At 42.4% G+C, this 23,875-nt stretch overlaps 1 protein-coding gene across 2 annotated transcripts in view; it reads right to left on the reverse strand.

The window, feature by feature from the left end:
* Positions 1-23,875, reverse strand: part of mycbp2 (MYC binding protein 2) — a 56,852-nt gene that overhangs the window by 15,837 nt on the left and 17,140 nt on the right. Inside the window, exons 12-53 of one of the 2 annotated variants that reach the window (XM_061088876.1) lie at positions 23,041-23,245; positions 22,757-22,921; positions 22,468-22,626; positions 22,131-22,335; positions 21,903-22,048; positions 20,853-20,939; positions 20,408-20,512; positions 18,342-18,461; positions 18,093-18,174; positions 17,765-17,882; positions 17,294-17,652; positions 17,022-17,194; positions 16,698-16,823; positions 16,374-16,501; positions 16,013-16,104; positions 15,766-15,900; positions 15,602-15,685; positions 15,404-15,500; positions 15,108-15,300; positions 14,516-14,790; positions 14,151-14,372; positions 13,831-14,022; positions 12,447-12,653; positions 12,221-12,358; positions 11,926-12,104; positions 11,681-11,823; positions 11,464-11,564; positions 11,157-11,375; positions 10,832-11,054; positions 9,863-10,069; positions 9,700-9,749; positions 9,426-9,598; positions 9,126-9,270; positions 8,764-8,970; positions 8,209-8,264; positions 8,015-8,130; positions 7,819-7,916; positions 5,919-6,035; positions 4,961-5,101; positions 2,088-2,312; positions 1,041-1,173; positions 797-922 (exon numbers count right to left, since the gene is read on the reverse strand). In XM_061088876.1, coding sequence (XP_060944859.1) covers positions 797-922; positions 1,041-1,173; positions 2,088-2,312; positions 4,961-5,101; positions 5,919-6,035; positions 7,819-7,916; positions 8,015-8,130; positions 8,209-8,264; positions 8,764-8,970; positions 9,126-9,270; positions 9,426-9,598; positions 9,700-9,749; positions 9,863-10,069; positions 10,832-11,054; positions 11,157-11,375; positions 11,464-11,564; positions 11,681-11,823; positions 11,926-12,104; positions 12,221-12,358; positions 12,447-12,653; positions 13,831-14,022; positions 14,151-14,372; positions 14,516-14,790; positions 15,108-15,300; positions 15,404-15,500; positions 15,602-15,685; positions 15,766-15,900; positions 16,013-16,104; positions 16,374-16,501; positions 16,698-16,823; positions 17,022-17,194; positions 17,294-17,652; positions 17,765-17,882; positions 18,093-18,174; positions 18,342-18,461; positions 20,408-20,512; positions 20,853-20,939; positions 21,903-22,048; positions 22,131-22,335; positions 22,468-22,626; positions 22,757-22,921; positions 23,041-23,245 — 6,472 coding nt within the window. The remainder of the gene's footprint in view (positions 1-796; positions 923-1,040; positions 1,174-2,087; positions 2,313-4,960; positions 5,102-5,918; positions 6,036-7,818; positions 7,917-8,014; positions 8,131-8,208; positions 8,265-8,763; positions 8,971-9,125; positions 9,271-9,425; positions 9,599-9,699; positions 9,750-9,862; positions 10,070-10,831; positions 11,055-11,156; positions 11,376-11,463; positions 11,565-11,680; positions 11,824-11,925; positions 12,105-12,220; positions 12,359-12,446; positions 12,654-13,830; positions 14,023-14,150; positions 14,373-14,515; positions 14,791-15,107; positions 15,301-15,403; positions 15,501-15,601; positions 15,686-15,765; positions 15,901-16,012; positions 16,105-16,373; positions 16,502-16,697; positions 16,824-17,021; positions 17,195-17,293; positions 17,653-17,764; positions 17,883-18,092; positions 18,175-18,341; positions 18,462-20,407; positions 20,513-20,852; positions 20,940-21,902; positions 22,049-22,130; positions 22,336-22,467; positions 22,627-22,756; positions 22,922-23,040; positions 23,246-23,875) is intronic. The other variant, XM_061088877.1, reaches the window with a different exon arrangement.

Below are 23,875 nucleotides of genomic sequence, written 5' to 3' on the forward strand. Positions count from 1 at the left end.
CGACGGCAAGCACTGTGATGGCAGATGTATTTGGATAACAAACTGTCTCACCAGATCAACCTCCTTTTTCAAGCAAAAGCGAGGAAATTTCAACACAGCGTCAGCACAGTATTCAGGCAGAAAGACAAACAGACATGTTTGGAGCGAGCCAATCTTTGATGGAGTAGCAAAACTGATGAGCTCATTCAAGTGATGTTCCCAGTAATTATGAGTACACAGTGAATGATCAAATGGCTTCTAAGAGATTGATTTCAAGACAACATGAAGTAAAGGGTGAAATCACAGAGACGTGTTCAGGGTGAGTTATCCACCAGTACCCGACTAAACAAAGTCCACAGTCCTCCAGATGAGCGGAAGCACAGTGACTGACTGTCCCATGCACATAGACACAGACATACAGTATGTCTGACACCGACGACATGTTCGGCATGAAATAACGACGGCAGACACAATAGAAAGCATGCATAAATAAAAAGACTGGATAGATCATAGACCAAGGGGCTCGTGTGATTTTCAATAGACTGGGTAGTGTTACGACGTGGACTTAGTTGTGCAATTGAAATGTGATAATGTATGAGAGTGTTTGTGAGAAAAATCTCAGTGAGAAGCATGGTGTGCAGTGAAAGTGTGAGGAACACATCTGTTATGCTAAACCATCGGTTAAAAGCTTTGACACGGCTGATGATATTAAAACTTCAAATGTAAATGAACAGAGTCAAAGGATGTGGTGATGTTAGAGGCAAAGAGAAATGCAGATTGAGATATGTATTTAAAAAACTTCTCGAGTTGACCTCACCTTTGTTGTTGGAGATGCCGTAGTCAAAGCCCTGTGCTCCGTTTGAAGTCGCGGCTCTGTTGAAGGCCTGAACGGAGAAAGGGCTTGGTGGTGGGGTCTGAGCACCGTGCTCAATCAATGCTTGTTCTATAAGAGCAAATAACATCATGTTAACTTGCAAAAACTTCATAAATTGAGGGTAAACATTTTTTTTTAAATGTAGCTTATGAGCAGTGTTGTGAAGAGAGGTCAAGCTGTGGCTTACCGTCGTCATGGCGAAGGTACTGGTTCCCGCCGCGGTCTCTGGACAGTGACCAGGCCTCTCCTTCGTCACTCTCACAGAACTCCACGACACTGTTCTTATCCAGCTGTACCCAGGTCCCCTCCGAGTTGACCACCTGATACACAAACAATGCTCTTTATCTGTACTCACACACACACACATTTAATCACCATGTCTATTAAAAAACTACCATTTTATCAACCCCCAAACACCCATGTTATTACTTTACAGACGAAACCATGACACATATTCATCTGATTGACACATCCACACCAGCAAATCACATGAAATTGATTTTGTGTATCAGTAAAAAACTGATATAAAACTTAGTAAGGTTTAAGACGGGTAAATGCATGTGTTTTTTCCTCAACCTCCCGAAATAGTAACATTTCAAAAACAAACACAGGTGGAAGTATTAGTTTTTGCAGGCTGCAAAGTCTCAGATCCAAACAGGGCATTCAGTACAGGTTCAGAACAACCTAATGAACAGCATGACACACCACAGCAGCCAATGACAGGTAATATCCCAAAAAAAGAGGATAAGCTCCACTCATCACCAGGCCAAACAAAATTTTAGACAGTATATAGATTAAGTATATTGAGAGAATAGTTCAAAGGTGTAAGAAAGATAGAGTCAAGGCACAGAGCGGCTCCAGCATTTTGTGATCAGACTTCCCCAGAGAAGTCCGAGGCAGCTGAATATGACACCCTGAAACTGCAATGGATTTATAGACAAACTGAAATTAGTAAAGTCAGGAGGCACACAGAAATGCAGCAGCCACGAGAGTTAATTAGAACCCACAAAGTGGAAAGATACAGAACAACCACCCACACCCAGAAGCAGCAGATTTATTTAGAAAGACAGATTACGTTCTTAACATCCAAAATCCATTGAGGAAAAAACAGGGAACAAATTACTGAGAATAAAGGCAAATCTACCTACATAAGTACATTACTTGATCTAAACAGACTAATGTATTCATCTCCAGCCACAGAAAACACATTGCATTGTTCGGGGTGAGTGCGTACCTCGCCTATGGCCTTGACCTTGTTGCCAAGTACTAACATTCCAATGGGGATACCCCTAAGGTTCGGACAGCTTCTGATGTTGTGACCAGAGGGGCCGGTCTTCACTACCTTATAAAGCCCCGGGCCGCCGCCCTGCCCTGCCCTGTTCTGCACCCGAATGGGGGCCTCATGGGAAGGGCAGCTGCTCACCTCCTTAACGTTCTCCTCCGATTGGCCCCTGACCTCCTGCAAGAGGTAAGAGCATGGATTAGAAGCAGAGTAACAAATCATCAAAAGGCTGCAGAAATATCAGACCAGGACAAGGCAACTAAAAGTCCTGAATTATAATGATGAAAAGTCACCATTAGAAGTGTAACAGGGTGTCGTAAAAGGGCATGTGTGCTCAGGCAACCATTGCTGTATTCTTTTTATTTTAAATATTTTGAATATTGCAATGTATTTGCCATATCAAGAAATCTAAAATCCAGGGGACCTAGACATATGCCGAATGGTTCTCAAGGTCGTAAATCGACAGTTCAACATTTGAGAAAAGACTATCCTGCCAAAACTTAAGTGAGAAGACTTAAAACACACTTACACCTGTCTGTCAAACTTAGAATAAACACGAGCACACACATTTGTTTAATCTGTAAATAATACGGAGGTAGTTAACTGTGGGGCTATTTCTTGGTTGCGCAATGTTCTTAGGGTTATCGTGATTTTCCAAAAATCTAAAACATTATCCCTGTTAACCCACATCTTTAGATCTGAACGGATAATAAACAAGACAATTGCACAGCAAGCTTTCGGCACTGATAGCCTAAGTTTCTCCCTGTCTGACAAAGCCAACTTAGCTTTCTCTCTTTGTTTCAGTCTTTATACTAAGCAAAGAGACATACTGCTGTATTATTCTTCTCATCTAACTAATATCAAAAAAGCAAATCAGCGTATTTCCGAAAATGTTGAATTTTGCAAAGCTATTTTCCTCTCAAATGATTAAACAATTCTTGTAAATTACTTGAAAACATACATAAACCTCCATCTTCAACCGCTACAAGTAAAAAACCCAAATATCAAGAATGCATGTAAATGTTTCAATTGAAGAAAGTACTCATAGTAATTAGAAAAAATAATTAAATTTCCCATTAAACGATGAATGAATGTAGTTAGCATAACGATACACAACAGACCAATTAAGAACAATGTTCACTTATTTTCTAAGGGGAGGCATGCTATTACACACGATGATACAGGACTATATTAAACAAGCTTTTCAAACAAGGCCTCATGCAACAGACTGGACATTAGTATCTTCAACCCCATGCGACAGACTCTCCAACAATTATTACTCAAAAATCTAAAATGTGAATACTGTTGTAGTCTACAAGAGAAGGGGTCGCTGACATTCAGTACTGTATCATCACTGTACACACAACCATGCAACTGTGGTTCCACCTCTTATGCCTGATTAACACTGTGGTAAAATACTAAAAAAGTCACAAGGGGTTCAAGAGGACAAGTAGCGCAACAAATAGATGATAAGCTATGGGGCAGTCAAGCTATTTATCCCTCGTTCATACAACTCACCTGTTGTGGGAATATAGTTAAGGGGGTCCACGACAAAAGGCCGATATCCCTGACTCCTTGGCTAGCGTTAAAGACAGTCTGAGCAACAGATTGTGAGACAGTCAAGAAACAGTAGACGACCCGAGAATGGAGAGAAAACAGGATGGGGTTGCTCATGTATTTTTTTGGAAGAAAATTTTTGGCCTGGCTCTTGTGGAATTTCCAGGATCAGAGGTTATTTGAGAAAGTGGAGAGGAGAAGACAGAATCTGACTGGTGGTCAGAGAGGCCGGTTAGTTGTGGAGCAGTGATAAAAGAGGCCGCAAGGAACTTCAAATGCATAATAAAATATAGAAAACCCAGTTGCAGAAAAGATTCGAGATTCACTCTAAAAACCACAGGGTCGTTATTTCCAAATCCACGACCAAATCAAATACATTTAAAGAAGAAACTTCCAAAAAAATCCCCTGCTTGGATGATGTAGTGTGTCATGCTGTTCAGACAGAGACCTTACATGGAAGCCTCCTATAGCACCTAAAGCATCCCGATGCAAAGGTGGAACTGTAGAGCAGTAGAGGTACATTTTCCCATTGAAACTTTTCATGGACCAGTTATTGCTTCATGACAGAAAACCACCTGGATATTATCACCTCTTCTTTCTGATACTTTCCTGTGACTGCAATATTCATGTCTTTTTTAATCAAGTCAAATTCCTTATTTGATACTGTTGCATATTATGGCGTTTTTTGTGTCATGAAGCAAAATACAAGAGAAATCCTTCATTAACACATGCTGTAGTGTGCAGGTCTTCATGAGTAGGGAGTGAGAGGCAACACAGAAAAGGAGACTGAACAGTGCAGACTAATGGACTCTACCACACTACATTTCTCTACCTGTCAGTTCCTGCTTAGGGGAACACTTCAGTGCACTAATATACTCCCCCAGGCATGTGAGCATTTACAAGTGTTGTGTCCAACTGAACTAAACACACAATGGTCATGTAATGGTTTCAACCTTCAAACATGAATTAATGCATGCATGCTCCCAGCTGCTGTTCTTCTGAACAGTGGGTTAGTAAAAGGCTCATACTCAGTGTTGCTTCAATAGATGTTTCATGCAGGAGAACACCCCAGTGGTTATAACCTAAGCTCTCGGTCCACCATGCTTTGAAGACATTTGTGGAGTGAGTGCCAAACACAAGCCCTTGAAAACCCATCATCATTAACCAGCAAAGGTAGTCTCTCTGAGCGTTTCCCCAAATGAAGAGCACAGGAGACTCTGCTATCAGTAAACTAAGTCCGACCGCTCAGCAGGCCGCCTTCTACTTACGTCGGCTGGGACCAGTAGGCTCCGGCCCAGGTGCTGGTTAAATGAGAGGCACCAGGCTTCAGTGTACCCATTCATGCTGGGAACATACTTCTTTACTGTTTCATCATTGAGCCTGAGCCATACACCATCATCATTGTGGATCTACGGGAAAACAAGCAACAAGAGCACAGCACAGCCATGCCGTCCTGTTACTGTGGAAGCAGGAAGGACGGCGCTCACTCAGTCAATCACACACACACACAAACACACACACACACACACACACTGAGGATGCAGGAAAGGCCATATTGGAGGACTGTAAAAAGATTTTATAATGTACTAGTAAGTGTTGATATTTTGGCAGCTGTCACAAACAAATAACTGTAAGTTCACTGACGCGCATTACATTTGATTCTTTGTGAAACTGTAGCAGGTCAGAGACGTCAGTGGAGTATATGTGGCACAGGACACGTTTGCATTTAACATTCCTGTATTTAGCGCTGTTCACCTGTGATCAGATCATTCAGTACAGATGTCGACACCAGGTCTGAATGGTATCAGAGTGTCACAAGTGTTGTGACAAAAGGGTGAGAATGCAAATGTTGTGTAGTACTGGTATATGTGTGATAGTTAAATTATTGCTAGAATTTTTATTTTGAATTTAAATGCACCTCATCCATTGGCTGTATGGTGCAGGCATTGAGGCCTTTCCTGAAGCCTCAGAACACTTTGCAAGACTATGAAGCAACATAAGGTAAGAGCAACAAATGTATAAGCTTTGAGAGAAAGTGTTATCAACACAGAAAGATGGAATAACATAATACACAGCTAAGAAAATTATTTGTACCTTATAAACTAGACAATTGATTGTGATAGTTATTACTTATTTATTTAAAGAAGAAAAACCACAGAAATAGAATAAAAGTGGATAGTGCTCCATCTAAGTCTACTGTATTCTACCTGGTCTAGAGTCAATTACCTCGTCAATGAAAGTGATGGTGCCATTGACATGCACTATGCCTATCTGTTCACTCTGCAGGGAGGGGTGACTACGCACACGCAGGCCTGCGCTGTCCTTGGACACAAATTTTCGGACCTGAGAGAGGCAGAGGGGAGATGGAGACCGTGAGCGGCAGGAGCAAAGAATAGTAAGGTTTAAAAAAGAAAAAAGACAAGAAGTGCAGCAGGAGGAGAAAGAAGAGGAAGCAGGACAAGTTGACAGTGGGAGAGTGCGTGCATTAACCCACACAGAGTTTGTTGTTGCGTAGTGCGCTCATACACACAGCAAAAGATGAGGAAACTTTAGCTGCTTGATTTTCAGTAGCACCAGCGATATAAACTGGTGCATTGAAAACCATAGAGCATACGTTAAGAAGGAATATATCCAGGGTAGATTTAAAGCGTTTTCAGATGTTGTTGCTTGTTTCCCCATTAGGGAAAGCGTGTTTTACAAAATGATGATGCACACGATATGCTGAACATTAGCTTGATGCTAATTAGCCCTTTGCATGTGTGATTTCAAAAGTAACTTCCAACCACTAATCTGAATACATGGCAATAATTTCTGCAGACTTTTTTATTGCCCTAGAACAGGTTCGACAACCCGCTGCCCCACTCACTCGCTCAGAGAGACACGCAGTGAGATCAGAGCTCGTTCACGTGAAGCAGCCGGTCAGTGACTTTGTGGAAGAACAGTGAAAACACAGCTTATCTGGTCACAGCTGCTCAGTGATCCGAGCAGAAGCTGCAGTTTGTTTGTATCTCACTTTAACTAATAAACACTCATCACTAGTTATCAGGACCTGATCACTACATGAAGTAAATTTCAGTTTGTATGATTCGCTCCAGAGTTTAAGAGACTGCATTTAAACATTATGAAAAATGAATCGTCAACATTTTGTGCTCGGTACAACACGAGACTTGACGCTCACAGTCAGCGAGAGACACACATACATAACACCATCGATTAATATCTAATAACATGATCGTACGTTTGTCATCTAAATCATCCCAATAAAAAAATGGAACAATTGAGCATGAACTACTTCATTTTTGGAACCGTGAACGTGAACTAGTTCATTTTCTTCTGCATGAACTGAACTTTGAACTAGTTCAAGTGTGAACTGGCACAACAGAGTATTACTATATATAAAACTTTATTAGCTGTGTTATCAAATATGTTTTGCGGCTCCATACTACTTTTATTTGGTGGGGGAGGGGGAAAAAAGGCTCTTTTGATCGTAAAGGTTGCTGACCCCTGCCCTACAAGGACGATCACCATATGTGATCAGAGAGTTTAAGTGTGTTTGAGTCTTGTGGTCTCTGTTCCTGTGACACCTGCCAATGAGAAATAGGTCAAACAGGAGGTATCCAGGAAATAAAGCATCTTTTACAGAATCTCCTCAAGTTACGAAGGGAAATTATTAAGATGCATGTCTCTTTTCCTTGCTAAATGTCTGACTTTCTTCACTGGTTTATGTTAGATCCCCACCATCTTGTATGAGACCGATATCCTACCTCCAGACTACATTGCTTTCTGTGGACTAGCTTTTGTTTGGCTCTTCCAACTAGCAAAAAAAGGAGGTGAAAACAACTTAAAGCTGCACAGAGGTGCAGACGGAAATGTTGAAACTCAGTGCAATTAGAAATGGCAATGTAACAATCCTTTTGCACTAATGGAACTGCATTATTTAATTATTATATTGATAGTTCTTGTTAAATGTGGCATTTACGGAAAGAGTTTTGTTAAAGGTAACGGGTACAAGGGAGGACAAACTGTTTCTGGTCTGTTGAGTTGTATATGATGGGTGAGTGCAAGCACACGTGCATTTTATCTGTGTATTTATGTTCATGCTCCTGTTGGTAAAGAAAAAGCTCACCTTGCTAGGCTGAGGTTCGGCCTTCGGTTTCACCATCTGAGTTCCAGGGGGTATCATTCCTTTGGGAGGATCTTTGACTTCGACCTCCATACCAGCATCTATACAAAAAGATAATTTACAGTGCATGGGGTCTTTGTAAAAGATGTAATCTTGTTCAAATAAAGGCTATTTCTAACAGACTTTTACATTTCCTTACCTATTTCAATGCCGTCAATGGTGACGTGGATTGTGTAGAGGCCTACTGCTCCTGGAGTCCAGTTGGCGCTGTAGGTTCCATCAGTGTTGGCACGAATCAGCATGTTCTCACTGGGTCTGTGTAAGGAAATGATCAGTAAGTACAGACTGTAACTCGCTGGTCAGTGAGTTTTGTTTCTGCATAACCTCACCTACCTCTTTGGAGTGGGGGAAGCAAAACGCAGCTCCTCAAAAGAGTAGTTTTCATACGCCTAAAAGAGACACAGCACAACTATAAGGCTAATAAATGAAACCATGTTAGCACCACAAAAAGCCGAACAATATTTGGCAATTTCACAGTTACGGAAGTAATTTTTGGTGAGAACTCATTACTTGCTTTACAAAGACTCATTGTGTTTGGCTTCTTTAATGTTATCTGACAGTAAATTAGCCATTCCCAACTATGTCTTTACTTAGTGAGTTTAATGTTTTGTTTTATTTTTCTTGGCCAATTTACTTAATTTTCCATAAATTGTTTTTCTTTTACTAGATGATTTGTATTAACGGATAAAATATCCTTCCTATTGAAAGGTTCAGTGGTGCAAATGTTTATGCTAATAACATATTTTTTGCTTATTTGACAAGAATAAATTGTTTACATCTTCAGGACTGCAATTCCATTTCCTATAGGTAACTACTCCCCCCCCTTGGAGAATCTGCAACCAACTAAATGTAAACAAGTGACTTTGTGAGCCATTACACAAGGCTGACCTTCATCATGGTAATGGCAATGTATCGAGCTTCTTTCACGATCATGGGCTCGTACGTAGCCTCCAGCTTTGGCATTGGTAGACCTCCAAAGGTAAGGTCAGGACCAGAGGACGAAGGGGAGGAGCTTCCAGGTAGCCGCTGCAGCTTCTTCACATTCTCGGGATGCATTGACTTTTTTTGTGAAACGGGTACAGCCTTCACCTCCACCTGGACATGAGACCAAGGAAAAGCTAAATCAAAAAGGTGCAACACCTTTGAATTGCAAATAACAATTTTTACAATCTTGATTTGACTTTACAGACAAAATTATACAGTCAGTTCATTTCAGGTAGACGCAGAAAAGCCAAAGGAGCTATCCCGACCTTCATGTTGGGAACATGCACCACATCTCCATACTGGTCTTTTGTCTGTACGACCACGGTGGTTGGCCAACCACAGCGTATGTCATCTTTGTTCAGGATCAGAGAAGTTTTCTGAGGGTCTGCGTAAGAGTCTGGCTGCAGCCACCTACATGTGACGAAATAAGAAAGGGAGAGAGGCAGGGACGGAAATGACTGGAATTTCTAAAGCAGAGGAATCGCCAAATCAAAACCTAATCTATATCAAGCAATTTGCAATGAAGAGACAGCCAGAGCTCCAGCAGGCTGGTCACAAAATCTCACCTGGCCAGACGTCCTCCACTTGAGGTCTGTAAACAGGTGATGAAGTCCTCAAGGAAAGAGTGCTCGTTGGTTTGGAGGTGAAGGGGCAGGTTCCCCTCCAGGGCCTCCAGGATGGTTGGGGAGTGAGACAAGGCCAGACCCTTTCCAAGGATCCCTGAGTGAGACTTACACACCTGGTGAAAGGGGCAAAGGAAATAACAATGAGATATAGTGCTCTTTTCACAAGACAAAAACAAGTCTTAAAGAAAATCCCTGAATTTAACAGATAACATACCTGTAATGATGCTTCCTCTAGAATCTCAAGATCCTCCTCCAATTCATTGCCTTAAAAATATTTAAAAAACAGAGGTTTGTTTTACTCAAGATGTCGCACAAGATTAATCTGCTCCCAGCAGTGAGTAGGGCAAGCAAATTCTATTATCCACAGTTTCCCATACCTATAGGGAGGGCCAGGTCTTTCTTCATCAGGGCTGCAGCACAAACGCTGCCCAGGTAGGCCAACTCCTTCTCTAGTTGGATAATACCCTCTTCAGGACCAGTGTTGAATTCATATCCCACTGCCACACACTTGAAGCCGTAGAAGCAAGCCTTCTCATCTTTAACATAATCTGAGGCCGTTTCCAGTGAGAACAAAACTTCATTTCCTGAAGTTGGGAGAAAAGAAAATAATGGATGAAAAGAGAGGTTGGTAGAGATCTGTAAGCAGCTACTGGTAAACTAATGGCTGCCTGTTGTGACAGGTGGCACACCAAAGCACCATTAAGCAGATTAAAACACTCATGAGAACCATTAAGATCAATGAACAACCAACTGGGCTTCAAGAATAACCGTTGAGTGTGGAACCATGTCTATAATTAATTGCTGCTTATTTATGCTTAATCGTGCAACATCATTAATACTGTAAGTGCTGTCAAAATTAACAAATAGTGCCACTACCATAATAAACAATATATGTTGGCCTGCTTATCCTATTACAGATTTCTGGTCACTACTGTACAGGCAACTTTGGGAATTTCCTGTTCCTCAATTTGCCCAGTAACACATCATCCCGTTTATGATTAATGTTTGACTGCTTTCAGCTTCAAGTCTAGCAAGCACCTAAAATGACAACTGATGAAGGCATTATTTTATATATAAGACATTAAAAGAAGAAAGCAAATTTGTGATGTGCAATTATCTGTCTTCCAAAGGTAACTTTCTTGATTTTAAAGTCTTCAAAATTGGCAAACAACTGTGCTTCATATTAACATTTCTATATTAACTTGAAGTAAAATTTGGTAGACATATTATTGCATTTCACTATTCTACTACTGAGTTGTAGCGCATGTCTTTGTTTTTGCAACCATTTCATCATAACATTTTAAGCTGCGTGTCCAATAAAAGTTGACCAGCCAAGCTATTCATACCTGGCAGCACAAGGACAGTTGTTGGCCAGCCTGTGGAGCCTGAGAACTTCTTCAGCTCAGTCCAGGTGTTGATGGTGTCATGTATCAGAGGTTTGCCGCCTACACCGGCCAGGTGGAGGGTTCGGCTGGGGATGAGCAGGCGTAGGACGTCCTCTGGCTGTGCAGTGCCACATTGAGGATCAAACTCAATGGTGGTCCAACGGACGCAGTCTGGGAATGATACCTGAGGGAAGGTGAGAGAGAACAAGATTCATTTTAACTTAAATTGTATGCATGTCTCTGGTTTTTTTTTAAATTGTAGTAGTAGTAGTAGTAACCATCTTACTCTGTATTGTGTTACACCTGCTTGCTTGTAAGGGTGATCACTCTCCATTACTGAGTAGTGGTTTGAGGTTGTACATGCTGACAGGCCTTGCTCAGGCTGGTTTCCTGTCGTGCTGTCTGTTGATTGGTTGGGATTGAAAGTGGGTGGTGCGTATTTTTGGTTGAGGGCCGATACGGCAGGCAACAGCTCCTGAACCAGTCCAAAGACCTCTACAGCAGCCTGGTTGAAGAAGAGGAGTGGTTTTATTACGAAGCCAGCAATATTCCATTCAGGACTAGAAGACAAAGGGTTTGCTTTGACCTCTTACCTTAGGTACAGATGCTGCCACAGGGCCAATGTAGGCCAGGATAAGGGGCAGGAGCATGGAGAACAGGCTGGAGGAACTTAATAACTCAGGAATGTCCTCCACTGTAGAGAGCAAAGGACAAAGATAAAACTGAAGAGAGGCTGAACATATCTGATCTAAATTCAAACAAAGAATTACCAGTGGCTTTCTACAACAGGTGCAGGTTTGCTGTGCTCACCATCAACAGCAAATGCTCTATGAAGCAGGTCCTTTGCAGCTCTGACCACAGCACTGACAACAGATAGGGATCTGCTGCAGTTCTTATCCTCCTCATTGGCTTTGCTCAGCAGCTGAGACTGCAGGTCCCCATCATACTCACTCCTTCCACCAGAAAAACAAATTGGAGTCAGAAAAAACACTTCAAGTTGAAACATTACAAAAAGCTTCATAATCATCAATAAAAAAAGAGTTTTAAATGGATACCTGTAGTAGAGAATCTGTGGGATCTGTCCTCTGGTCTGATTGGTCCCATTGCTACTCAAGCTGCAGGTGCTGAAGGTGAAGGCCACACCGTCCGAGCACTGGACCGTGGTCATACCTCCGTCCCCATTAGCTGTCCTACTGCCATAGTTTCGCAACCGTACAGCATACTTTACCCCTTCCTGCAACACAATAAATTCATCAGTGATAGTTTGCATTTAGAACAAACCAGAATCAGCAGCTGCAGTAACAGCTGGGTATCAACACAAAACCATGTATTTTCTAACAGCGTATATACCTTGAGTGGCACAGCCTTGTCCAAGCGAATCTCAGCAATATCACTGGGAGAGTCATCGGTGCTGTAGGTGCCCTTCACCAGCTCAAGAGATGTCCACCTGTGAGAATGTGCCGAGTCCCCTGGATGCTCTGTTTGAGCCTGAAGGAACAAAACAATGAGGTAAACGTGTTGATGACATGTCAAATATAAATAATTGTTTACCTCATAATCTTTCCCAATCACTTACATCATCAGCCAACACCTCTAGTTCATACTCATGGATGCCCCCTCCTCCGTACACACAGACGCCCACCAGCACAATGCCTGGCTTGTCCACTGTCAGACAGATGGCATCCGGCGAACCGTTCCCCGTATTCCAACTCCGGCCCTGGCTCGTTTTCGTGAAGCGGTTGGGAGACGCTTTCACAGAGTGGAGTGAGTTCAGTCCATCAACCTTAAGAGCATGAACATATAGCCCAGGTTATTATATAAACATAAAAGGCAGGAAGGATCTTTTTATTAAAAACAAACAATGAACTTCTGAACATAAAAGCATTTTCTGTATCTGTTTAACCATCAGCTTACACTTTTAAGACTATTATATATACCACCAGGTGGCAATAGTGAGGGCAAAGCATAAAACTAATACATTTCAAATAATACTTTAGATCAAAAGATCTCATAGATGTCTGTATAATGACTGTTACCTAACTGTGAAGGCCAGCAATGTTTTATATTTATAGACCAAGACAGTGCAGAGAGAAAATGGATAGTCTGTAAAAAATGATATGAACTGAAAAAAGACCATCTCATATTTGGCCTGTGGTAGTTAAAATAAACTACTTCTATTTATATCGGCCTGCCGACTAAAGAGAGCCAGACAGAGCCGCAGAGGGACTTATCTGGGTGCTTTTGGGAGGAAGACTTGTTTCCCTGACAACAGACTGAGGGGCACAACAGTGATGTCAAGGGCTGTCGTAGAATGACCGTTACTATGACAACCAGAGCTAAAGAGTGTTGATTGCAGCATACGGATATGCATGTGAGCTGGCGGATTGATGATAATAACAAAAGGAGTGTGAAATAGGCAGAATGACAGACGTCGGTCCCACCCTTTGAATGACTCAGTATATTATAAAAACAAAACCCTTTCTGTTCGGTTTTGTAGTGATAGAAGACAGCACTTCGCCCAAAGAAAGACCTGTCACTGTGAAAAATTACTTCAGTAAGGACAGAGTGAAGGGGAAGAAGTAAGATGATAAGAGTAAGAGTGATTAAGAGGGTATGGCATGAGGAAATAAAGAGAGAAAAAATGTGGAGAGACATGTAGTCTAGTTGATGGATAGTATCTACAGCTCTTCAAGCTGTATAACAACTTTGACTTCAACAGAACGGGAAGTGGATGCGATTATGACGCAGGCTGTATGCAAAAATAAAAAAGATGTGACACCAACAACTCTGATCCATCCAAATAACAAAGGGCATTCATTGTGAATATCCAGGACAAAAACAAGTGAGTTTATTTTTAAAAAGCCTATCAGAACTTGGATTTATGTTTGCTCAGCCATGTCCCACGTCTCAATACATATGCCTTATGTATGTGTTTGTTTGGGGCATCTGAGTGTTGTTACCTCAGAGCCAAGGGCAGAGGCCGTGAGCTCCGAGACGATGGAGGCCAGCAGACCACAGGTGTTGGAGACAAGGTGTGGAGAGAAGAGCTCCACCTCCTTCCTCAAACTCTTCCTCACTGGCAACACCACAATCACCAACATCTTCTCCAGTACCTCTCGAAAACTGGTCATGCCCATCAGGTTCTCCTCCGTCTGTAGGAGCAAAAAGATATTCAAAGTTTTTCACATGCAAACAGTATACCACATAGTTCCAGCAATAATACCAACCACCATTTTGAAATGAAGATACCTGAAGTACATTTATGACATGGACCACTCACATGGCTTAGCTTCTCCATATGTGCCACCAGCAGGGGGAAGCGGTGAGCGAGTGCAGAGTCGTTCTCTGTGCTGACTTGTTTGACGAGTGAACGCAGCAGCACTTCTCCATCATACGCGATGGGCAGGATGGACGTCAGCTTGACGGAGGTGTTGCATAGAGCTGACATTACGGCTGCCAGCAGACGACTGCTGGATGTGCGGAAGTTTGCTTCGGCAATGTCCTGAAATAAAAGGGGAACAAAATCGAAATGCTTATACTTATCGTTTTTTACTTTTCGGATGTTCTTCCATCAACCAAGGAAATACTTTCATGGATGTATGATTTTCAGGCTTAGGAAAGTTGAAGTAGATATGAATATCGTACCTGGTCGAGGCAGTTGAGCAGGTCACAGAGGCATGCCCACTGCAGAGCCGGGGTCGGGTAGAAGGAGTGGAAGCAGGCAGTGAAGGTGTTGTGACACTCCTGAAGCACAGCTTCCAGCAGGGTAAGAGGCTGAGACAAGTAGCCCTCGGGGTCATTGTCCAGCTTGGTCAGGCAGTTGTCCATGCCTTCTGACAGGATCTTCTTCAGCAGGCTGCGAGTCTTTCCCACGCACTCTGCCAGCTTGCTCGACTCCTCCACCACAGCTTTGGTGCTTGCTGGAAATCAAACAACAGTCAAACAACAAAATCTTTCAAAAGATGCCCTCTATGATTTCATTGAAATGTTCTCTGTGAAATAAAAAAGATGTTACTATTTTATGTGCATGAAATATAAACACAGGAAAAAGAAACTAGAATGTGACATTATCTAAATATGGTTGTTGTCTTTCATTCAGAAAGATCTTCTTGACTCTATAGGAAAATATCCTATACATGCATATTTTTAATTCAAAGCCCCACTGTGGTTCTTTTTGCAAAGATCACACCACTATGAAGACATTTAAACAATAATTTCAGGTTCTCTGTGTTCCTACCCGCAATAGGGAAGATCTCACAGATGTAGACCCTGAGCAGGCGAAGGCAGCATGTGCCAACGAAGCGCAGTCTCTCTAGGTCCAGCAGGGTGGCTGTGTACTGGAAGCCCTTCAGCCCTCGCAGCTCCTCCACACCCAAAACTAGGGTGGTCCAGCTCCAGTGAAGGACACTCAGCAGAGACTCAAAACACTCCTGCAAAGAGATGGAAGAAGACAGTTATACAAAATGATCTGTTCAGACCCAGGGTGAAACAGATAAGAGGCATGACACATGAAACCATGGAGACGGTACTCACTACGGACACTGTGCGAGCAAATGAGCGTTTCAGGATATGGACTGGTTCACTGGTCTGCTGTTTCCCTTTCGATGCATTGCCATCATTAGAAGGAAGCCTAATCGTAAAATATAAAAGAATATTTTGATAAATAATTAGTTGACAAGTCTCTAAACAGAAGCTTTCATTTGGTAAGAAAGTGTGAGGATCTTTACTAGCCTGTAAAGTAGCTGAGGTATTTGACCCGCGTTAACATCGGTACCGTTGTTTGACTTCTTGGAGCTTTTGAACTGAAAGACAACGCTGTAGAGGGGAAAAACAATCAATGGCTTTGACCAAAATTCAAACATTATTAAAATGTGATCAAATGACAGTAGGTTTACCCATCATCAGAAGTAATGGTAGCCTGTCCGTGCGAGCCACAGTCACTGCTGGGACCAGACACTCGGGCCCAGGCCACATACCACCAGCCAAGCTGCAGCAGCACGGGCTCGTCAAACATCATGGCATATTTCTCCCTAGGAGTAAAAACACCATCATTTATAGCAATCAAATATAAAGACTGTATCGTTCCATATTTTTCTCCTTATGTTAATACTTGTGAGAACAGAAGGGAAACATAAACGGTACCTGGCAGCACAGTCATAAGCCAGGACGTCTGTCTCAGCCAGCAGATCACCATCTGTCTCATGGTCACCCCCATCAGGTCCCAGCTCAAAAAGCTGCACAAGAAGAATGAGTCAATATATTTTAAAAGCATGTGTATTATCCTCCAGTGGTAATTAATACATGTCTTTTGCAATTAAATTTTTCTAGCTTTGGGAACTGAATAGGGTCCAGAAACTTAATGTTTCTGAGGAAGCTCTGACAATCAACTGACAAACCAGTTGAACTTGCTTTAATTTAGCATAAAAATACATTCAAAAGACCAAGATGGAAACTGAACAAGGGCTTAAAATCCAATAGAACTTTGTGCCACAGAACCGCTCACCTTGATCTTGGCAGTGTACTCCCCTCGACCCCCAAACAGCCCCAGCCCACCCAGCAGGATGTCAGCATCAGCACAAAAGCGAATGGCCTCCACTGAGTGAGCAGAGTAACCCCAACCACCGCCGTGACCTATAACATCACACATGGGATCAATAGGATCAATTAAAAAGGAACAGAATCTTCAGGGTATGTTGTTCATCTACAATGACAATTTAAATGCAGGTTTTTGACTTACAGTAATCAAATCAAAGCTTACTGTAACCAGAAGCATCTCCCAGTATGCTGTATCATGCATCGCTCATGTATTCTGAGAGAAGCCACTTACTCTCAAAGCGGTTCACCACACTGTAGTCTTCCTTGGAGTAGACCTTCATCACTGCCTGGGTCTCTTCCTCTGCGCTGGCTACACCCATCTTTAGCTCCTGCATGGCTGCCAACGTATCAAGGCAACCTAAATGGACAACGCAGTATATTTATTAGCGTTAAATGTGGATAGTAATGAAAAGCTCATAACGTACTGTAATTACTCCTGCAAGCAGAATGTATACCTGTATGTCTGGGTATTATCTAAGAGATATCAACTTTTCCCCCCAAACTGATTGAAAACTAGTTCTAGATGCCCAAATGAATGGCATGTGCAGAGGATTACCAAGGATGTGCAGGGCTCCGTGAGAGCGTGTGGTAGTTGCATTTGATCCTGATGGCAAAGCCAGCTCTGGACTGAGGATGCTGCAGCGAGCCTGTAGATCTGTGGCAGAGGGCATCCTGGCATCAGCTATCACTGCGTTGTAGCACCACATCTCTTTTGAGGCTGGCAAGAATCTGGGAGGACACAGGGATAGCACACAGAGGGGGTTAAAAAATCAGTACATTACAGTATGTGTTACAGAACTATTCCCAGAAATGTATCCCTGGACTGACCTCCATATGACATCGTACACAGGATCCAGACACAGGCCAAATCCCTGCAGGTCCTCCTGCTCTGAGTCATTGAAGGTTCGGCAGCTTCCATCCATTTTGTTGATAAGCAAGCATTTAAATGGAGCTGGCTCAGTCAAAGAGGAGGGCACGAGTCCAATGATGTGTTTGCTGGCAAAGATCTCTGAAGTAGCCAGGACATGGGAGTTGATAAGAGCCTCATCGATCCGTAGGAACGTCTGGTCTCCACTGGCGCCAATCCAGGTGGCCTTTCGTCCATATTTGGCACCGATGTTGGGCATGGGGGATGGCTTGGCATTCCAGTAGGGCATGTCTAGGATAGGCCGGCCAAGCTGCCCTTTCTGGACAAGAAGAAGACATTTACATCTCAAGTGTAACCTCCAATTTGTATGAACAAGGAAGTTTGGGATTTTAAAGAATTGCTCTTTCATTGAGGAACATCATTTGTCTTACCGAGAAGCTTCCAAATGTGAAGACCTGTCCATCCATGAGGAGAACGGCAGTGTGGTTACTCCCTGCTGTCACCTGGACGCTCGGACCCGGAAGAGACTGCACCAGAGTTGGGGAACCCCTGGCGGATAGAAAAGTGCAGTTTAAATGTTTGTGGTTATAATGCGATTTCCAAAATCTGTGACAATTTGGTTGAATTTACTATATTTGTAAATGGGAATGAAACACTGCATTTTATTTTCTCCAATTGACAATTATATATATCATGATTAATTAATGTAATTCCAATAGGAATTGCATTAAAGTCCAAAAAAATCAACATAGGCTGTACCTGGAGTTGACATCTCCATGTCCAAGCTGCCCATGTTGTCCATAACCGAATGTGTAGACGTCTCCATTTTCCATCAACACCACTGTAAAGCAGCATAATCAAGACTCTAATTACTCATGATTACTTTCCCCACTTTCTTTACCTCAACGTCAGACCACTCATGTTAAATGTTTTTCCATGTAACATTTTCCTTTAAGTAAGGTAGACTGGAAGTACCTGACCTGAAGTAGCAAGAGAAAGTGAACGTACCTGAGTGGTGAAAACCGCAGCTGACCTGTACAGCTCGTAGCTCGCTGTCGAACCTCACTGCCCCCGGGGGGTAGGTGGTGATTTTGCTGGCGTCTTTCTCTCCTCGCTCGCTGCTACCATCTATAAGGCAAACACTCACGTCAGCACATTTGAGGAGAGAGAGAGGTGTTTAGTAGCGACTTCAGACCGCTGAGGTTGATGTCTCTGCACAGTCCTGGAAAAGGGGAGCTGGAGGGAAAAGAAGACTCAAAAGAAAAAGTAGGGAGAAAAGGGAAGTGCATGCCAAAATAGGGAGGAGGGGACAACACCTCTTTAACATAGAGGCTTTTGGCAACCAGAACCATTAAAACAAATATTTTTGCAAATGATTTCTTATCTTTTAAACATTTCACTGTATTTATTGAGTGAGGAAATCTGGTTTACCTAGAGCCCTGTGTAAGAGGTCAAAGTTGTGGTGTGGTAGTGGCAGAAGTTGGACAGAGACCCATGCATTACTTTTAACATAATGACTGTCAATAATTTTGGGACCAGGAACCAGCTCATTGTGGTGTCCCTCTGTAACTGAGGCCCGCCGGATCAGAAAACAGCTTGGTTTTAATACTTGAACTTTCCAATTAATGTGGAATAAATGCTTCAGGAACATCTGCATTGTAGGTGGGGGGATTAGAACATCCATTCCTCTTCATAAGTGGAACACCATGAAGAAGGATGCTCAGGGGAGGTACCACAAATCATCAAGCCTTACAGCTGAGCATCAACCACAACGGAAGAAGTTATTCAGCAAAGTAGGACAGCCTCAGTTTCTTAACTAACATAAAGGGGGAAACCCTTCTGCTCGGAAATATAATACCCTTGTGACGTCGATCTTTCCTATTTAAAAGAGTGACATGAAAACAAGCCATTTATCACAAACAAAAGAGTTTCTATTTGATAAGGCTTTCAAATTGTGCAGGTTCAGGGGGCGGTCAACAAGGGCACACTTTCATGAAAGCTAGTCCCCAAATACCAGCCCCAACCAATGACATCCAACTCAAGTGTCAGAGCAACCTGCGTTAGTAAGAAAATAGGCTTTTGTGCAGTGATAAGTACTCTTGGTGTTTCTTTGACCTTTAATATTTTACAAATTAATATTTTAACTGAAGCTTATATGCCTCTTAAAACTGATAACATTCATTGGACAGTTTATCATTGCGTGTCCTCCGTCCTGATCCCTTTAGAAAGGTAAGAAAAATACACCTACACAACCATTTTTTGCCACATTTTCCAAAGCACAAAAGAGGCTGAGACTCCAAGGCCAAAACAAACAAAACAAAAGAAAAATTTATAAGAATAAAAGGATGACCCTGTACTGTCCTTTCTGCTCAATATTTGAATAATTAATGCAGCTATTATTCAAATCATATTGGTTGATACTTATTTCTCCAGTGAGTTTAAACTTGCACTAACTTGTCTGAAGGTCAAGGGCCTGAAAAGCTTAATATTAGATCCACAGATGTCTGCTTACTTCTTACTGCGTCGTGTTTGTCAACTTGTTATTTATCAAAGTTTTTCTCTCTCCAGTGCTTCTGTTTGGTTTGCTTGTATGCTGTAGCTGTAGTCACAAAGTGACAAATCAGCTGCTATGGGAGTGATGGCAAATCCAGTTAGACAAGGACGTTGGTTTATATTTAGGTCTGTACAACAGCAGTGGGCAGAGCAGGCATCCTACTCTGAGGATAAGAGCTGTAAAACCAGAAATCAGCCCAAATCTTAATTTTACATTGGTTCTCTTCAACATGAAGAGTATAGCACAACTTAAAATAATCAATAATCAAACACAAAAGGGAACCAGCCTTTTAAAAGAGACTGGACTTTACCCTTGCCTAAAAGCCCAGTAATTTCTCCACTGTGAGTCACAGTGAGTCCTTCTTGCTAAAAGGCTACAATTGTTTGTTACCATGAAACCTGGTGAAGACACAAGAGTCCTGCACTCAGAGAGTGAGAGAGGAGGTGGGCGGGACAGCCAGATTGGGAGATGAGTCAAGTGGGTGTCTCTGCACCCGTTGAGTTAGTGAAGACCGTAGTACCTTTGTGCTTGTCCCGTTTATGCCTTAGTGCCTGAAGGGGTCTTATTCTGGCTAGGGCCTGCTCACGCTGGTTCATAAAAATGGGACCAGGAAAAACAAGGGGGCCTGGGGGAGAAAGAAACTTTCACATGCATGCACAATGCTCACAAATGGGAAAGAACACATGAAAAAATACTTCACCACAACTATTCACACACACTGAAAAATTATAAAAAGACACAAGCAAGGGGAAAGTCACCAAGGCACAACACCCAAGCTCAGAGCCCTTGAGAGTTATCTGAAACTAAGCAGGAGGGTATAATGTTAGCTTCACCCTCTTCTCTAAGTCCCACTTCCCTGTGCCTATGTTAAATGGTCTACCCTAGAAAAAGTAACCTTTTTAAGCCAATAAAAAACGCAAAGCCCTTCCCTTCACAATCATATTCCGTCTAGCCCTGCTCCATACCTCTGCCCTCCTCCAGCCTGTGCCGGCGGTTGATCCTCTGCCGTTTCTCCTCCTGGCGGATCTGAATGTGTTCCTCAATGTTCACTCCTGGGGGGGGAGGGACAGGCACAGCTGAAAACACAAAAGGCCCCGGGTACAGGCAGCCCAGACAGGATGCAGGAGTAGGAGGCGGAAAGATGGAGCAGAACAAAACAAGACACACATCAATGAAAGATGGAGAGAGGTGATGGAGAAGCAATGACTCTGCACAGCACAACAACAAAATGAAGGCCAGGCAAAGGCAGGTGCGCAAAAATACTACATCCAAGCAAATGCAACAGACAGGGTGATATTTGCAGCATAAGCAGCAACCTGGCACAGCTCAGGACAGATAGCTTACACAAGACGCGTTCTCAAGACAGTCAATTATTTTGATCAATTATATAGAATCAAAGATACCGCAAACCACCAACAAATATCCACTAGAGTCTGACTGATGAGTTTTCTGGGGGCTGAGGCTTGATTCCAATTATGGGGTGTAAAATATTTCCTATACTGATATATATAAATATATATAAATATATTATAATTAAGAAATTGGCAATTATTCCTAAGATGTTATCAAACCCTTATGACAAAAATGTACTTGAGGGTATAAATGTTACAGTTTAACCATAAACTTTACATAAATATCAATATATATAAAGAAAACACCAACACAACCAAATATAGAGCTTGAATTGATCAAATAAACATACTTGTTTTTTTTTTTACATAAATTGTAAACATAAATCTCTTCTCAGCAAACATAAGCTACATAACAAATACGTCTGTACAAGGCGCATATCTACCGTTTTTATTAATCGAATGATAAATCGATCGGGCTTCAATGTCATCACCATGAATGTATGCAATGGGTACATGTAGATTCCAACATGCTTACGACTTTCAGAATTTGTAGTTTTGAACTAAATGTAAGCAACAGAAGTGGTGATACAGATGAGATGTAAATGGTCCATGAATGACAGAGAAAAAGAGGGGGAACATGAAGTCATTAGAAAGCTTTTCTACCTAGCAGCAGGTCCAGTGGAATCATCTCCTTCACAGCATCAAAGATGCCTCTCTGTCTTGCCTCCTGACCATCGAGCTCCCGGGCACAGGCCTTGCAGCAGCCACACGCTGAGCAGCCAGACTCTCCAGACCCACAGCCACAGATACTGGTTGATGAAGAAACAATGTTATCCTCAACTCAGATAAACATTTTTGATTCTACTACAACGTGTGTGTGTCTCCTCTTACCCTCCTGGTACTCTGTCTGGCCGACCACTGCTGACACAGCTGGCACCATAGCCAGTGCAGTCTCCACATACTGTGCAGACCATGCATTGGTCCAACTTCCACTTGTGCATGCCCGGCTGGCACATCATACTCTTCTCTTCCTTCTCCTCCAGCTCATCCTCCAGGTCTTCATCCATGGCTGTGGCCATGCTCTCCACACCAAACGCTACACAGAGCATACACACCAACATGTAAGGCAGGAGAATGAATGTACTACAGAGTCAATATACAATACTAAAGTGTAAGATAAAATATATTGTGTATTGTAATGTGTAATTGTTTATTTTTATTATCTCACCTTTCCCTGTCTGGCTCATAGATCCAGTGTCTCTGCCACATTGGCCCTTGTTGTTCACACCAAATGTCCACACCTCACCGATCTTGGTCAGGACACACGTATGGGCTTTTCCCATGGCAACCTGAGTTACAAAGTGACCTTTCAGGTCTGTCACCTGGCCTGTGGAGCGGAAAGAGTGGGTTTAGAATAGAGATATATTTATAGTCAAATAAATTGTTTATTCTTAGAACAGTATTCCTCAGAAAAACTCCCAGAATCGTAGCATTTTTAAATGTCCCAGTCAACTTACAGGTACTGTCACTGTAAATGGCATCTTTGCCAAACATGTAGAGCTCTCCATCCTTGGTGACAATACTGCTGCTGCCATTGTTACACCCTGTATACACTGCCGTCTTGGTCTCTAGTTTGATCATCTTCTTGGGCTTGTACGGCTTGGGCTGTCTGCGACTTTTAGCTGCAGAGGAAAATAGCAAACATCAACTATAGACCTTCAGCTGAGATAATTTTGATTCTGTGTTTACTGAAGGTTGAGCCAACTGTTGAATTTTTGTAGACAGTTTAAAGTTGTCTTACTGGACTCTCCATCCTCTCCCTTGCTGGCAGAGCCTGTGAAGAACACACTTCCGTCCTCAGCCACTAGCAGAGCATGAGAACCATCATGGCCAACTGAGAATTGAATTATCTTGGGAGACTTTGTAACAGGCAGTTCCACCCATTTTCCTGCTGACGGACCACCCTGCTTTATACCCAGGCTCTGGTACTTTCCTGTGTAGTAGACCTGTGAGAAGAGGAAAGACAGTCAAACACAGTGAAAGAGAGGAAACCGATCAAATGAAAATGAAAAAATATTTATATTAGACGCCATTATTGAGGAGAAGAGAATGTATGACTGATGTGACGTGACCAAGGTTGAGCAGACAACCCTGGGCAAATATAATACAACATATTTACGTTTGCGTTAATAACTTAATAACAGAGCATCATTCGAACTAAGTTACATGTAATCATTAACCAATGTTTGTATAGTTTAGTATAAATGTAGTATGCTATAATAACCAGGATCTGTTAGCCATCTCTAATGAGGTCCTGGTGTTTTTAATGCACTGCAGACCCATTTATTTGTTTTACTCATTCAGAGGCAGCTTGTGATGATACATGTATAATGGCTGCTGCTACTGTGGGCGAGATCATTTTTATTACTCAAATCTTCTGACACAAAACATTGCATGCAGACAGATCGGGAGCTCTTTTGATGTTTTAAGTGGTATCACATGCTTGGCACAATGTCCAGCCCAAGTGATGAGTGACCTTTGTGCCAAGACACAAGTCAGCTGCTCCTATTTTTACCCAACCAGTCGCTCTGGGTTAGGGTAATCTGTAGATAGAGTGCTCTATGAGATTAGGCCTC

This window comes from Limanda limanda, chromosome 16 (assembly GCF_963576545.1).
Source record: "Limanda limanda chromosome 16, fLimLim1.1, whole genome shotgun sequence".
In the NCBI taxonomy this organism is placed as follows: Eukaryota; Metazoa; Chordata; class Actinopteri; order Pleuronectiformes; family Pleuronectidae; genus Limanda; species Limanda limanda.